This window comes from Cydia splendana, chromosome 26 (genome assembly GCF_910591565.1).
Source record: "Cydia splendana chromosome 26, ilCydSple1.2, whole genome shotgun sequence".
NCBI classification, from domain to species: Eukaryota; Metazoa; Arthropoda; class Insecta; order Lepidoptera; family Tortricidae; genus Cydia; species Cydia splendana.
In genome coordinates, this window is record NC_085985.1 from 10247616 (window position 1) to 10264941 (window position 17326).

The window sequence follows — 17326 nt, forward strand, 5'->3', positions numbered from 1 at the left end:
TTAATTGAATCCGAAGCCAGCAAGTAGCCTTCCAGCCGAGTCATATATAGTGCTTTTCTCAAAAATGGTGCAAGAAATATAAATATCATAGAAATATTTTACAAAAGCAACTTTCTTACGTATATATTTTCACAGAAAAAAGTAGAAACAATTGAAAAAATTAGCTTTGCCGCCTTTTTATTTTTTTAATAAAAAAATAGAAGTGTATTTTTCTGCCGAAAATACGCCAACCTATTTGAGACAGCTAAATAGTCGCGGTACTAATCATCTGTTTGGCTGTTTAATGGGCCTGTGCCTTCATTTGATATGGCCATTTCAACTTTTAAAAAGTTTGGAACTCGACAAATAATGGAATTTGTATGCAACATTGCAGTCCCAAAATCGAGACTGCAATGTTTTTAACTTTTTTATTTTTGACTGACCATAAACTACGCGCTTCGCAACCTATTTTTTAAACGGCAAAGTCGACTTTGCCGTCCATTTTTGAGAAAATGTTTATTATATTTGTGGAGACATCGGGGTGTTGGTGCGCGGAGGCGAAAACTTTTCTCGGGGAGCTGGGGCGTCGCCTGCAGCAGAGGGGTCTCCACCCCCGCTCCGGGTCGTTCCTAGCGCAGAGGTTGTCCATCGCGCTTCAACGCGGTAACGCAGCAAGTGTGATGGGCACCTTTGCGCCGAGGGTGATGCGGGGTGGGTTACTTGATTAGTTTTTATAGGTTAGTTTAGGTTTAGTAAGTAAATACACTTTATATGTAATTTATAGTTTTAGAATTCTAAGTTCTTAAGTGAAATTATAAGGGGTATTTTATTGTGTTGTTAGTATTTGTTGTTATAGCGGCAACAGGAATACATCATCTGTGAAAATTTCAACTGTCTAGCTATCACGGTTCACCCTGGTCAGATACACCCTGGTGGCAGACAAACGGACAATGGAGTCTTAGCAATAGGGTCCCGTTTTTACCCTTTGGATGCGGTACCCTAAAAATTAGGTTATCAATGTTCTACTAATTAGTCCCTCTGTTGTCAGTTCTTGGCGTCCACGGAGGAGCTTCAGGCCTGGATACAAGACAAGACCCGGACAGCTAAAGACCAGAGCTACAGGTAACAATATTTAACCTGTTAAATACTGTGAGGGGGCAGATGATGGAGCCTCACATGGGATAATGGTAAATCAAAGGCAGGATCCAGGACGAGTGGGTATTTATTAATGTAAATAATAAAAAGGCACAATTTATGTGCCTTTAAGATGTGGGTTTATCTGGAGTTTTATACGCTTAGATATTAGGTAATCGTGCACACTATTCACTGCACTTTTCATATTGACTTAACTATTTAGATCACAATTATAATAAAATAAAACTTAGAAAACTATGTAGGAAATACAGTCCGTTAAAATAAAAATATGTTTATCGATCGAAGTTTTGGATCGAACTGAAAATAAAAATCAAGGAATGGAATTTGAAGAAGGATTTGAATTTAAAAAGAGAATTTACAATTAGGATGTGCCAGTAGCAATAGGAAAGGTGGTAGTGTAACGTTTCGTTACACGCACCGTTACAAATACCACTACAATCACTACATATTATTAAAGTTTTTATTAATCATCACCTTCCTCGCGTTGTCCCGGCATTTAGCCACGGCTCATGGGGGCCTGGGGTCCGCTTGGCAACTAATCCCAGGAATTGGCGTGGGCACTAGTTTTTACGGAAGCGACTGCCATCTGACCTTCCAACCCAGAGGGGAAAGTAGACCTTATTGGGATTAGTCCGGTTTCTTCACGATGTTTCCCTTCACCGAAAAGCGACTGGGAAATATCAATTGATAAGTTCCGAAAAGCTCATTGGTACGAGCCGGGGTTTGAACCCGCGACCTCGGGATAAAGTTTTTATTTATAACAATAGAAAAAATACCCACCTATAAAATGTCCCCCAAATCTGTGCCCTGCGGAAGGGTGCCCATGAGGCTGGCTACATTACCCCGCTGAATGGCTATGCCTATTCGTTGACCTAGGAATGAGCCAGCCCTAGGGTCACCCGGGGTCTCAAGTAATTTTTTGAAGTGAAAACTTCTTTAGCGGCGCTGTGCACATTTTGTGATGGGGAAAAAAATTTAAACTCGCGACAGATCACGTGACCGTAAGATTCGTAAGACGGACACGTGACCTGATCGAAAAACTGTTACAATGTCATTGAGTTTTCACTTCTGCCGGCACTCCCGGAGTGCAACCCGTTGTTTTATTTATATAATGTTTTATTTGAAACAGGGACCTGGCGAATCTGGAGCGTAAACTGCAAAAACATGAAGCGTTCGAAGCGGAACTGCAGGCCAACGAGAAACAACTCCGAAATGTCGATAGCGTAAGTAACTACGAGATTTTACTTAACCACGCATAAAATACATACACATACATACATATAATCACGCCTATTTCCCGGAGGGGTAGGCAGAGACCACGGATTTCCACTTGCCGTATCAGTAAGGAGCGTAACCCTGACATACCTCTTTCGCTTCCTTCACTTTCATAACATTCCTCATACACGCTCGCCGGTTTAGGGTGCTCTTGACCTGGCCTTTCTTCAGGATTTCCCCGATCTGATCAGAGAAAGTCCGCCGAAGTCTACCCCTTCCAACTCCAACTTCCACTTCTCCCTTATACACTCTCTTTGTTAGCCTACTTTCCACGTGTCCAAACCATCTCAACATACCTTTCTCAATTTTTGTCACTACATCTACATTCAGTCCTCACTTTTCCCTTATCACACTGTTCCTAATTCTATCTTGCAATCTCACACCACACACACTTCTCAACGCTCTCATTTCCACTGCATTCACTTGGCTCTGATGCATAAAATACGAGTAGCACAAAGAGCCATGGAGCGCACCATGCTCGGCATTAAACTGCAAGAACGAGTGAGGAATGTCGAAATCCGACGCCGCACCAAGGTGCGAGACGTGGCCCGTGGGTGACGTCATCACCAAGCTTAAATGGAGTTGGGCGGGACATGTTGCTAGGCAGAGTGATGACATGTGGACCAAAATGTTGACGGGTTGGTGGCCGCTTTCGGATGAAAGAAGCGCCTGGCGTCCGTTGGCTCGTTGGGTGGATGATATTCAGAAAATCGCAGGGCACTTTTGGATGAGACTAGCCCAGGACCGGGATAAGTCGCGTACACGAAGAGAGGCCTATGCTCCGCAGTGGGCGACTGAAGGCTAGAATGATGATGATGATGATGATGATGATGATTTACTTAACCAATATTTTAACAAGCAGATACGTGTAATACAAGTGCACGGATTGCAGAGGTAGCGGGTTAAAGTCCTGCCGGAAACGTAAAATTTTCCATTTTTTCCTTTAACATCAAAAATAGAGATTTAACTTGTCAAAATTTAGATTTAACTGGTTATATCAAAATTAGACTCTATTTCAAGTATTTACTCATCAGTTAGAGTCAGGCTAAGCTAACTCTGCAGCGTGTCTGATAGCACAGAGTGTGGAAGTGTTATCATAAACGGAAAGAACGGAAGTGTTATCAAACTCCTATGAAATTGTGACGTTTAAAATAACATTGCACACTCTGCGCTATCAAACACGCTGCAGAGTTAGCTTAGCCTGACTCTACCACTTTTCGTGGAGCGTGAACTTGGCAGAAACATTGACATATATCTCTGGACGGGCGTTACGGGCACTAAAAATGGTAATAGTTCAGCGGTGTCACTCCCGGATTCGAACCAATCGTGCAGTCTAACGCAACTAGTTGCGTGATGCGAACTCGTCAACCAATCGCGTTGTAGCGGTGTCACACCGCTGTACTGGCCCCATTCATGCCCCATTCTTATTGCCCGTAAGGCCAGCCCTGAGATATACGTCAATGGGCAGAAACGTGTCTATTTGATATCACAATAACGTTTGTGAAACTTCCTCAACGTCATCAGTGTCTATGCCCCTACGCTAGATAAATCTGATGACGTCAAGGATCAATTTTATGAGGAACTTGCACGTTGCATTGATTGCGTACCTCCCAGGGAGCAGATAGTTCTACTGGGTGATTTCAATGCCAGAGTTGGTCGCGATTTTGAAGCTTTTCCTGAAGTTCTGGGCAGACACGGCGTAGGCAACATGAATAGCAACGGACAACTGTTGCTTAGCCTTTGTGCGCAATACCATCTGGCGATTACGAACACCATGTTCCGACTTCCAGCTAAGCACAAGAACACGTGGATGCACCCTAGGTCCAAGCACTGGCATCTAATAGATTACGCAATCGTGCGGCAAAGAGACATTTCCCAGGTCCAAGTCACCCGCGTAATGCGGGGCGCTCACTGCTGGACCGACCACAGACTTGTAATTGCGAAGCTGCGCCTTCGTCTCCGTTATCCTCGTAGAAGTGAAAGAACAAAGCCGGTATGTATTAATGTGGACAGGCTCAATGACTGCGAGGCCAGGGAGAGATATGTTGAAGCCTTGAGTTCAAAAATCATGTCAGTAGATATGAGCACGGGAGATGTTGATACTATCTGGAAAACTGTGTCATCTCACATATTAGACTCTGCTAAGTCCGTATTGGGCAAAAGAGTCCGTAAGCATGAGGACTGGTTTGATGAAAATGACACGGTCCTTACAGAAGCTATTAGCAAACACCGTCGTCTTCTTCAGCAGCACGGCAGTGCTAGCCAAGGTGAAAACGTTGTGGGGTTACGGCAGAGTAACATAAGTCTGCGTAAACTTTCCAGGGAAATTAAGGACAAATGGTGGCAGGATAAGGCTCGCCACATGCAGTTGCTCGTGGACACTAACCAGTTAGGGGAGTTCTACAAAGAGATCAGGAACCTTACGAATACCACACCACCTACAAAAGTGCCACTGAAGCCTTGTAATGGCGAAGGCCTTCTTAAAAGTAAGGATGAGGTATTGACACGGTGGGCAGAACACTTCAACACTCTGTTGAACGTTGATCGAGCAGCAGATCTAGAACACATCAGGTCAATGCCTCAACTCCCTATTGCCGTTGAGCTGGATAAGCCACTGTCAGGTGACGAGGTTGCTCTCGCTATCAAACAACAGCAAAACAAGCGTGCGGCTGGCATTGACTTTATACCAGGAGAACTGATTAAATACGGCGGCGAGGAGTTGCAATCAGCTATGTGGAAACTCTTTGCTCTTGTATGGGAAAAAGAACAAGTCCCTCATGACTACAAAGTCTCGCGCATCAGGGCGTTATACAAGAGCAAAGGCGACCGTTCTGATTGCAATTCTTACCGTGGTATTTCGCTGTTATCGGTCCCCGGGAAAGTCTTTGCCAGAGTTTTACTAAACCGCCTTATGGATGTATCCGAAAAGCTGCTCCCAGAGACCCAGTTTGGCTTCCGGCCAGACCGAGGCACCTGTGAAGCCATATTCTCAGTGCGTCAACTACAAGAGAAGAGCAGAGAACAAGGTCGACAACTGTTCCTCTGTTTTGTTGACCTTGAGAAAGCATTTGACAGCGTGCCTCGTGAAGCCCTCTGGGTGGTTCTGAGCAAGCTTGGATGTACGGAGAAGTTTGTAAGACTAGTTAGACTCCTGCATGACGACATGGAGTGCTGCGTGGCTATCGACGATGAACAATCGCACTTCTTCCCCGTTACGTGCGGGGTGAAGCAAGGTTGCGTCCTAGCACCCACTCTGTTCGCGCTGTATTTTTCAGTTGTAGTCCGAGAAGTCTTATCGACATGCTCCGAAGGTGTTCGCGTCCGCTATCGCACTGACGGCAACATTTTTAACCTGGCCAGATTCAAAGCACGCACAAAAGTCTCATACGCAGTGATCACAGAGATCATGTATGCAGACGACTTGTGCTTTGTGACTGAGTCCCCAGACGGCATGCAACAGCTCATGTCCAGTTTCGACGAGTCTTGCCGCAGATTTGGGCTCAAGATCAGTGTCAAGAAGACTGAAGTGATGTCTCTGGACGTGCTCAGTCAACAGACACTGGTCGTCAGACTCGGCGAGGACCAGCTGAAGCAGGTTGACAAGTTCCGCTATCTGGGGAGCACGATAACCTCCAAGTGCGATCTTGATGCTGAAGTTAACAGCAGAATCGGGGCTGCGGCAGCAGCTTTCGGTAGGCTAGATCACAAGATTCTCAGCTCACACGACTTGAAATTGGCCACTAAGATCTCCGTGTACATGGCAGTCGTGTTGCCTAACCTCCTTTACTCTGCTGAAACGTGGACCATTTATCGCCGCCATATTCGTATGCTGGATCGATTCCACCTCAGATGCCTACGTAAGATACTGAAGATCCGATGGTCTGATCGTGTTCGGAACACCGAAGTGCTGCGTAGAGCAAATGTGGGTGGAATCGAGGTATACCTCATGCGACGTCAGCTTCGGTGGTGCGGTCACGTTTCGCGGATGAACGACCGGCGTGTGGCTAAGCACATCTTCTATTCTGAGCTTGAGGAGGGCAAGCGGAAACAGGGCGGCCAATTCCTTAGGTACAAAGATGTGCTTAAGCGTCACATGAAAAAGTGTGGCGTAGAGCCCTCGCGATGGGAGCAGCAGGCAGCCATGCGTACGGAATGGCGGGCTGCAATAAATGCCAAGATAACCGATTTTGAATCTCAGCGGCGCTTAGAGCTTGATGCCAAGCGTGATAGAATAAAAGCCAGACCACCTGCGGCAATACCCTATAACTATGTAAACGGTGTGCTCACATGCCTGCAATGTTCGCGAACTTTTACTAACAAGATCGGCTACATCAGCCACTTGCGAGCACACCAGCGACAGCAACGGAGTTGACAGCAGTCGCCGTGGCCGAAGTCGGCCGTGGAGTTATTATTATTATTATTATAACGTTTGTGAATGTTACAGATTCGACGATCGGTCTGGCCTTGTGGGTAGTGACTCTGCCTATGAAGCCGATGGTCCCGGGTTCGAATCCCGGTAAGGGCATTTATTTGTGTGATAACACAGATATTTGTTCCTGAGTCATGGTTGATTCTATGTATTTAAGTATTTATATATTATATATATCGTTGTCTGAGTACCCACAACACTAGCCTTCTTGAGCTTCAGACTTGGTCAATCTATGTAAGAATATCCTATAATATTTATTTATTTATTTATTTATTTATGTGAATGTTACAGATCGGGCAATCCCTGCAAAAGTCAGACCCCGGCCGCGCCGCGGAGGTGGCGCAGCGGCTGGAGGCGGTGCACTCCGCCTGGGAGGCTCTCGTGGCCGCCTCGAGGGACAAGGGCGGCAAGCTGCGGCAGGCCGCTCTGCAGAGCCAGCATAGGAGGTAAGTGCGCCTGTCGGAGAGAGAACTCGGACCCCGGCCGCGCCGCGGAGGTTGCGCAGCGGCTGGAGGCGGTGCACTCCGCCTGGGAGGCTCTCGTGGCCGCCTCGAGGGACAAGGGCGGCAAGCTGCGGCAGGCCGCTCTGCAGAGCCAGCATAGGAGGTAAGTGCGCCTGTCGGAGAGAGAACTCGGACCCCGGCCGCGCCGCGGAGGTTGCGCAGCGGCTGGAGGCGGTGCACTCCGCCTGGGAGGCTCTCGTGGCCGCCTCGAGGGACAAGGGCGGCAAGCTGCGGCAGGCCGCTCTGCAGAGCCAGCATAGGAGGTAAGTGCGCCTGTCGGAGAGAGAACTCGGACCCCGGCCGCGCCGCGGAGGTTGCGCAGCGGCTGGAGGCGGTGCACTCCGCCTGGGAGGCTCTCGTGGCCGCCTCGAGGGACAAGGGCGGCAAGCTGCGGCAGGCCGCTCTGCAGAGCCAGCATAGGAGGTAAGTGCGCCTGTCGGAGAGAGAACTCGGACCCCGGCCGCGCCGCGGAGGTTGCGCAGCGGCTGGAGGCGGTGCACTCCGCCTGGGAGGCTCTCGTGGCCGCCTCGAGGGACAAGGGCGGCAAGCTACGGCAGGCCGCTCTACAGAGCCAGCATGAGGTATGTGCGCCTGTTGGAGGGTGAACTTCAAACTTCGCCTCGCGCCAAAAATCTGACGGCTCCTATGCTGCCCCCTATAGTTCAGGCACGGGGCCTATCTTATACGGAGTTAAATATATCTTTTCTCAAAAATGGACGGCAAAGTCGGCTTTGCCGTTTAAAAAATAGGTTGCGAAGCGCGTAGTTTATGGTCAGTCAAAAATTAAAAAGTTAAAAACATTGCAGTCTCGATTTTGGGACTGCAATGTTGCATACAAATTCCATTATTTGTCGAGTTCCAAACTTTTTAAAAGTTGAAATGGCCATATCAAAAGAAGGCACAGGCCCATTAAACAGCCAAACAGATGATTAGTACCGCGACTATTTAGCTGTCTCAAATAGGTTGGCGTATTTTCGGCAGAAAAATACACTTCTATTTTTTTATTAAAAAAATAAAAAGGCGGCAAAGCTAATTTTTTCAATTGTTTCTACTTTTTTCTGTGAAAATATATACTTAAGAAAGTTGCTTTTGTAAAATATTTCTATGATATTTATATTTCTTGCACCATTTTTGAGAAAAGCACTATATATGACTCGGCTGGAAGGCTACTTGCTGGCTTCGGATTCAATTAAACGGACTCCCAAGGTCGTCCGTTTAAAACGAATCCTCAGCCTGCAAGTAGCTACTTCCGAGCCTCGACAATAATGTACTATTGCTGATAGTTATTCTCTTTTGTCATAGATCAGTGGAGGACGCTAGGGCGCGGCTGGTGGACCTGGAGCGCGCGCTGCGCAGCGAGGAGACCGGCTCCGATATGCGCACCTGCAAACGTCTACTTACCCAGCATCAGGTGAGCGTCTCTTTTATTTTTTGCCATTTTTATATGTTGTGATCTTTTTTGCCACTTTTGTGTTGATGACATTGATGCACCAAGGCGGTTTGTTTACAGGTGGCCTACCGCGAAATTGCGATAATCGAAATTTCTTCATCTGCCTCTATCGATCGAATAAGCAAGAGTGATAGAGAGGCAGAAAACGAACTTTCGATTGTCGTGTTTCACGGTAGGCCATGTGGTCGACCTATAGTTCGTTTTTAGAGCACCGTACAAAACTTTGTTCACGGTGCTCTTATGGGATCACTTCGGTCTTGCAAATCGGTTAAATGCGTTTTTCTCAAAGACCGTTTAATGTAGGTACCTGAAATTTGGAATAGTTATGGCAAGTACCATCACTAACACTGTGAATAAGTCGAAACTGCTTATTTCTGATTTTAGGGGGAAATTTAGGGGGTTAGAGGGTTAGGCTGAATTTTATTTTCAATTGTAAGAATCGTGTGAGGTACCATTAGAAAGCTTGCAAAAAATTGAGTCGATGGACTGATTTTGACTTCATTTTAGAATGCAATAGTTTCGATAAAAAATGCATTTAAAGTTGCAAGTTTTCATACAAAATTTTTCACCTCTGTCCTGTCGATTTTCGCGAAAACTATAGCTAACAGGCAGCTGACCAGTCAATATCCAACTAAAACAAGTATGGAGACGGCGGGAAAATTATCAGGTTAACTCTATCTTTATTAGTTTTTAAACTGCAGCCTGATCTTTGGTTGCTTAGGGCTAGCTAACTGATGCTGACACTGGTCATTTCATATTAGGAAGTAGTTTTAGCGAGAAAGATCCTTACTTAAAACTTTGGCATTGAAATTTATGACTTATGTCTTTGATACAAAGTTTAATTCTACCTACTTACTTTTGTGAGATATTTCATTTGTTTTCTGAATAGCCTACTATAAGATAAGTATGAGAGAGTAAAAGATCTGCAAAATGCAACCTTGTAATAAAGCAAATAAGTTTAAATTTCGAACGGGCTTTCCAACCAATGGACTATCGCAGTGTGCTCAGTAAGAATCATATTTATTATTGGAGTTTATCAGTACAAATTTAAATTAAGAATTCCGTTCTTCACTGTCGTTGTGTTTTTTTTTTCACATTAGCGCACATAGAGTTAGTAAAGCGTATAGAGATAATAAAGTCATTTAATATTTATTAACAGCCGTCATCTACCTATAGATTTTACTGAGAGTATCTGATTCGTCGAAACAGTATTCCTTCTCATTAAGTACCATTACATTTATGTATGAATTGTATACAGTATGTATATTTTTGAACAGATCGGTGAGAGCAGCGTCTAGATACTGTTCTGTTACGAAAAAATAATTTTGGAAGACCGGGCGCAGCACGGTTCCATTTTTATCGACTATCACTATGCGCGTCCCTTTTGCTCTAACATACTTGTTAGAACGTGACAGGCATGGTGACAAGCGATAAAAACGCGACCGTGCTACGCCGCCTGTATTGTATATGACAGTTAAAATTCACAGGTTTTGGAAACAAAGGTAAAGTTGACGAAATATAAAGTAAGCCGATCTTGATCAAATTTGTTTGAGTGACAAAGATGTCAATAAGTATCCAAACTTAAAACCACCTAGGGATGTGTCGTACGGTGCTCTGAACACCGTAGTCTTGACTTCGTGCTTGGCCAATTATTTTAGCATTAGAAAGAACTTGAAAGAATTTTTAAAATAAGTTACGGCAAATATGTAACAATTATTGAATCTAATACGATCATTTATATTCTTCTGCTTTCATAAGTAATAGTTACTGATTTATAAAAAGCGTCTTCGTAAAGTTATGAAAGCAGAAGAATATAAATGATCGTATTAGATTCAATAATTGTTACATATTTGCCGTAACTTATTTTTAAAATGTGTGTTTTCAATTAAAAGACACATCGAGATTGTTTACCTTATTTCTAAAGCTAAAAAAAACGAACTATAGTGACGCATGATGCGTCATTGATGATGTTTATGTCAATGAGGTTTGTTTACTGTACGTGCTAGTGGTGCCACCTACGCAGAGCTTTGCCTACTATTCCCTATCATATTTTTTGCACAGACCTTGGAGCAAGAGCTAACAACCTGGGAACAGAAAGCCACCGTGCTAGCCAGCCAGGGGGCGGACTTAGTGTCCCTCGGGCACTTCGACGCGCCGGCCATCGAGCGCGAGTCGGCCGCGCTGCGCGACGCCGTGCGCGCGCTGCAGCCGCACGCGCAGACCAGAAGGGACAAGCTGACACAGAGCTTACAGTAAGTTGCTCATACTCTCTCTCTCTCTACTCGCTCTCTGTCTGGCCAGTAGGAGCTGAATGCCGTTCAGATGAGCCGTGAATAGACACACGTGGCGTGTCGTGAAGATTTCACACTGAAGACTGATAGGAATAACAACAGCATTTGTTCATCTATGTCAGGGGTCTCCAAACTTTTTTACCTGAGGGCCATATTGCGCCTCAAAAAATTTCGCGCGGGTCACCGTGGGTTTTTGCGCCGGGGGAGGGTGTCTGGTTGCCAGTGGCGTGCACTTCATAAAGGCAAAAAGGCACTGCCTACCCTACTATAATTCCGATGTCTATCCTCTTAAACTACTTAATTTAATTTATACCTGATCGTACTATCAGTAATCGATATAACTTAAAACATTCTAAAAATTAATAAGCGCTCCATCTACCGGTTAAGCTTTGTCATCAAGTCATCATCTATAATAATTCTACGCGACGAAGTTTACACCACGCGGCACTAGCGCCGCTACGTGCCTTGCACGGCAAAGACAGAAAACATTTCCGTCTAAATCTTTCTATGTGTGCCTCCCCGTGAGTCGTCGTTACGCGGTTACAGTGTAGTGGGCCTTCCTATAAGTACGAGCACACAATTATACAAGTAACGCACACATTTAGACGCAATAGGCAGTGTCTTTCGTACCAAACATAAACGAATGACGCCCGAAAGTTTCCGAATAGTTCCGATGTTTACGTGACTATTTTAAAAAGTAGCATTTGCTATGGTAATTTAGTGCAAAAACGAGACTATTTTTTTATTCGTTTACAGTATTTGGTTAAGTTTATTTACATTTTTTATTCGGTCGCCATTGTTTGTTTGTTTTGGTGAGTTTATGAGATAACAGTTAACAGTTGCCGGAAATTATAAAGTGCGATTAGTGAAAAAAATGGATAATTTTATCTGTGAAAGTTGTGGGTGTGGGTGTGGGTGTGTGTGTGTGCAAACTATTAAAAATGATGCGTTTTCGAAGCTTTCGTTTAGCCAAAAAGAAGTAATTGAAAAGACTTGACAACAAAATGAAAACCATCACGCAATTTTTTTGGTGAGTTAGTAGCTCTCATTTTTTAAGGTTCCGTACCCAAAGGGTAAAACGGGACTCTATTACTAAGACTCTGCTGTCCTTCCGTCCGTCCGTCTGTCATCAGGCTGTATCTCACGAACCGTGATAGCTAGACAGTTGAAATTTTCACAGATGTATTTCTGTTGCCGCTAACACAACAAACACTAAAAACAGAATTTTTTTTTATTATTGGGAGCCTATAATGTCCCACTGCTGGGCAAAGGCCTCCCCCGACTTTTTCCAGTCTTTCCGATCCTGTGCAGTCTCTGGCCATTCCCTTAAAAAGGAGTCTAACTCGTCTCGCCATCGCCGACGTGGTCTGCCAATTCCTCGTTTTGAGCTGGGCTGCCACTCTGTGGCGATCTTGGCCCACAGCTCACTCGGCATTCGGCAGACATGACCAGCCCAGTCCCACTTTAGCTTGGCCGCTTTCCGAGCTACGTCGACTATTTTTGTTCTGGAGCGCAGCGTGGTGTTCCGGATACGATCCATTAATTTCACACCTAATATGCTGCGCTCCATAGCTCGCTGGCAAACCCCTAGTTTGGACCTCTGATACGCCGTCAAGGACCAAGTTTGTGCACCGTAGGTGAGAATTGGAAGTATGCATATGTCCATGAGTCTCCGCTTAAGTGACAGGGGAAGATCGCCTTTCATCAGATGTTTCATGGACCAATAGCTCCTCCAGGCGTTTTCAGTCCGTCTTTCGACTTCCTTCTCTTGTCGCGCCTGGAAGGAAACTAGTTGGCCCAAGTAAATGTACTCCTGGACATATGCAACCGATTCTCCGTTTATCTCAATCCTACGTGGGGTGCTGCTATTTGTCATTAGCTTGGTCTTCGACATGTTCATCCGAAGTCCAACCTCGAGGCTTGCATTGCTGAGGTCTTGAAGCATTGATCGTAGCTCGGAAGCAGTCGAGGAGAATAGAACAATGTCGTCGGCGAATCGAAGATTAGTTAGTCTTCTATTTCCGACGACAAGGCCCCTATCACCCCAACTCGGGACGAGCTTCCGGAAGACTTGTTCTAGTGTGCTGGTAAACAGTTTCGGCGACAACGGATCTCCTTGTTTGACTCCTTTTTGAATATTGAAGGGTGGACCAGAAGACTGCAGTTTTATGGCGGCTGTACTATTTCGGTAAATGGCGGTTATAAGCTGGATGTAGCTAGGATCTATATCTTGACTGCGTAAAGCTGTGAAAATGGAATCGTGATGAAGACTATCAAACGCTTTAGAGTAATCGACGAATGCGATGTAGACTGGAATATTGTATTCTTGACATTTTTCAATTATCTGATTAAGGGCTTGTAGGTGGTCGGCGGTGGAGAGGCCTGGGCGGAACCCAGCCTGTTCGGGCGGTTGATGACGGTCGAGTGTTCCCGAGATCCGATTTTCTATTAATTTGAGAAATATCTTGTATAGATGGGAGACAAGGCTGATAGGACGGTAATTTCCTATGTCAGACTTGTCTCCCTTCTTATATAGCAGAATTATGTTGGAATGACACATTTTTTGTGGGAAGGTTTGAGTGGCTATTATTGTGTTAAAAAGTTTGCTGATATACGGGATCAAAGTCTGTTCTCCTACTTTCAGTGCTTCAGTAGTGATCCCATCCTCGCCAGGGCTTTTACCGTACTTCATTTTTCGAAGAGCCATATATACTTCGTGTTCTGTAATTGGCGGGATGGTCTTGAAGCTTTCTTCTACATTGGGCGAAGGTTGGTGTTGACTGAGAGGTTCGGAATAGAGAGTCTTATAATACTGGGTGGCTATGGTCATGATTTTATTTCGATCCCCTTGGCGAGTGCCATTGCTGTCTTTTAGGGATGTTATCCAGCTTTTTCCCCTGGATGCTCCTTCCTTCGCAATTTTTAAAGATGAGTTTTTGTTTAATGCCAGCTCGACTAATTTCGTTCTATGGTTTCTAATATCTCTGCGTATGCTTCGTTTAACTTCTTTGTCTATTGTTCTATACTCTAGGCTATTTCTAGAAATGTGCAATGTTTGTCGGACCTCTATTAACTTTAGTGTCTTTTCAGTGAGTTTTTTGTGTTTGTTTTTAATTGGTTTTATTTGGTTGCTAGCGTGCTTAATACTGTTAATGATGTTGTTATATTGGCTGTCTACGTTTTGGTTATCATCATCTAGGGTTTCAAATTTGTTACTTAATTGTATGTTAAACTCTTGTTTGTGGGTTATAAGTAAATTTTTATCATGTCTTGTTACCAAATTTTTACGGATCAGTTGTTGACGATAAATTTTGTTATTGAAAATTAGAATGGCGCGAAGAGGGCGATGGTCGGAGCTAAATTTAATGTTATTGATTGTATGTACATTCTTTATTATTTTATTGTTTGAGGATATGACGTAATCTATTTCATTTTTAGTGCGAGAGTTCGGGGCTATCCATGTCCATCTGCGGTGAGGTTTTTTGAAAAAGAAACTATTTGAAATTTGTAAACTTTGGCCAAAAGCAAACTGAACTAGCCGCGAGCCGCGTGTGTTTCGATCTCCGAGACCATGAGGCCCAACGATAGTCGTGTCGTCTAGTTCTTGCCTTTTGCCTATCTTGGCGTTAAAATCACCAAGAACCAGGTTGTATGTTCGTCACATGCTCTATTTAAGAGGTCGTAGAAATCTTCTACTTCCTCGTCAAGGTGTGTTGATGTTGGCGCGTATGTTTGAACTAAGGTCAATATTTGTTTTTCATCCAATTTAAATTTCAAAACTGCGATCCTATCTGAATATGAAATAAATTCTACAATGTTACCTTTCCATTTTTTATTTACTAAGAAACCCACACCATTTAAGCCACCTGAGTTTCCGCAGTAATAGAATATTGTATTTTGCCGTTCAACAGTGTCCTCGCCTTCTCTGCGAACTTCAGAAAGGCCGATAATGTCCCAGTTTATGTCTTTGAGAGCATTTTCTAACTCTATCAGCCTCTCTTCAGTACGAAGAGTTCTGGTGTTATAGGTTATAATATTCAATTTATATTCGGAGTCCTTTTTATCGTTAGCCGAGGTTGTCTGACGGGAAGGTATTCGTAATGCCCGGAGATTCTTCGCACCCCGAGTTCTGGATGATTTCCGCCTACCGTCGTCAGCGGAGTCACCCGAACCGCCGGGCTCTAGGGGCCATTTCTTTATTTGTGTCTTCATATTTGTGGGGGGGTTTAGACGATTAACCTACCGCGCTCGTCCAGTGCGTGTTGGCAGGTGAGCAGTGAGCCTACTAACTCGGCTCGTGGGTGCCGCCGTTGATGGACTAGCCATTCCTCCGCCGCCACCCTGAGTCAACATCCTGCTCTGATGCTGACTGTCCAACTAGACCCTGAACCTAACATGCCCTAGTTGGCGTTACACACCTTGGTGAAAAGTGTGCGACAGTTTAACGTCATGTCGAGGACGCAAAACAGAATAAAATAAAGATTTAAGTGGGGCTCCCATACAACAAACGTGATTTTTGACCGAAGGTAAGCAACGTAGGGCGGGGTCAGTACTTGGATGGGTGACCGTTTTTTTTTTTGCCTTTTTTTGCATTATGGTACGGAACCCTTCGTGCGCGAGTCCGACTCGCACTTGCCCGGTTTTCTGATATAATTTTGCCTACCCAGTCCCAAATCTCTGTGCACGCTACTGGGTTGCTGCTGTTAGGAACAGTTCCACTCTCAATTAATGCTGAACCCCGCGGGCCGGGGTTTGGAGAGCCCTGATCTATGTCATCTAATCGGATTCCAACAGCCTTACCAACAGCTCACCTGAGCAAGGAAGTAATCTTATCCTTATAATAGGGAGCAAAGAAATAGGATTTTTTAGCATTAGAAAGAAGGTAAGCGATCTTGACAGGTCTTTTAATTGAAAAACGCTTTTTAAAAATCAGTAACTATTACTTATGAAAACAGAAGAATATAAATGATCGTATTAGATTAATAATTGTTACATATTTGCCGTGACTTATTTTAAAAACGTGTTTTACAGTACATATGGTCCTATTTTCCCGCACTAGTGCGTAAAATAGCACTTTTCGTGCGTATGTCAAAAGTTTAAAGGGCCATATGTACTGTAAAACGTTGCACTATACACGTGCGAATAGGTAAGTCGAACTTCCTCTTTTCCGCACTTGTATCGTAAATAACTATTTCAATTAAAAGACACATCAAGATTGTTTACCTTTTTTCTAATGCTAAAAAAACGAACTATAAGAGCCACTTGCACCATTCCACAAACCTGGGGCTAACCGGTTAAACCTGGAGTTATCATGGTTACAAGTACAATTTGACACTGGGCTAACGGTTTAACCGCTTAACCCCGGGTTAGTGGGATGTTGCAAGTGGCCCTAAGAGTATTAAGACATATGTTTAAACTGAAACCCGTTTCAGACTGCACAAGTTCGCCCTCGAGCTGGACGGCGAGCTGGACTGGCTGGCGGAGCGCTCCGCCGCCGCCGGCTCCGAAGCCCTGCCGGCCGACCTGCACGCCGCGCAGGCCGCGCAGAAGAAGCACGCCAAACTGCGCGACGAACTCAAGGGACGGAGGCCTAACATCGAGCGCGTGCTGGCGCACGGGAAGGAGCATCACAGCGACGATGAGAAGGTATATAGATCATATTAGAAACGTTAGCGGCTGACGTTAGGGGTTGTGCACGCATCACGCGAGGTGTTTTCGGCTACTTTTTGACCCCCTCCCCCACATAACCTCACGTGTATTTTTCTTGAAATTTTTCCATCCGACCGGTCAATGCCACGCGTTCCAAATTTTCGTAATTTAGACTCGCTATTTTGAAGTGCGGAGTGAAGATTTATGTTTAACGAAACCGAGAAAAAGTATCTACTCATCTAGTAGGTATTATAAAAATACACGAGAGGTCTCCTTTTACCCGTAACCCCTCTTTTATATTGAAAAGCCGTTTTTTTTTTTGTATGTGGTACAATAAAGAATATTGAGTTACCTAATCATGTTTGATGTTCAGATCGCGTCGCTATGCGTGAAGCTAGAGGACACGTACGCAGCAGTGTGCCGCGCGGCGGACGCGCGCGCCGCCCGCCTGGACGCGGCGCTGCGCGCGCAGCAGTTCCTGCACGACGCGCTAGAGGTCGACTCCTGGCTCGCTGATAAGGTATGTTTGGGGGAAATAGAGGCCTTTAATATCCCCAAGGCTTGGAGGCAATAGAAATATATTTTTTCTCAAAAA

At 44.8% G+C, this 17326-nt stretch overlaps 1 protein-coding gene across 1 annotated transcript in view; it reads left to right on the forward strand.

The window, feature by feature from the left end:
* The window catches only part of LOC134803416 (spectrin beta chain, non-erythrocytic 2), a 170653-nt gene that overhangs the window by 61496 nt on the left and 91831 nt on the right, over positions 1-17326 (forward strand). The window contains exons 31-37 of the mRNA XM_063776235.1: positions 1028-1101; positions 2264-2357; positions 7130-7284; positions 8644-8752; positions 10853-11043; positions 16515-16728; positions 17105-17251. Of these exons, the coding sequence (XP_063632305.1) occupies positions 1028-1101; positions 2264-2357; positions 7130-7284; positions 8644-8752; positions 10853-11043; positions 16515-16728; positions 17105-17251 (984 nt within the window). The remainder of the gene's footprint in view (positions 1-1027; positions 1102-2263; positions 2358-7129; positions 7285-8643; positions 8753-10852; positions 11044-16514; positions 16729-17104; positions 17252-17326) is intronic.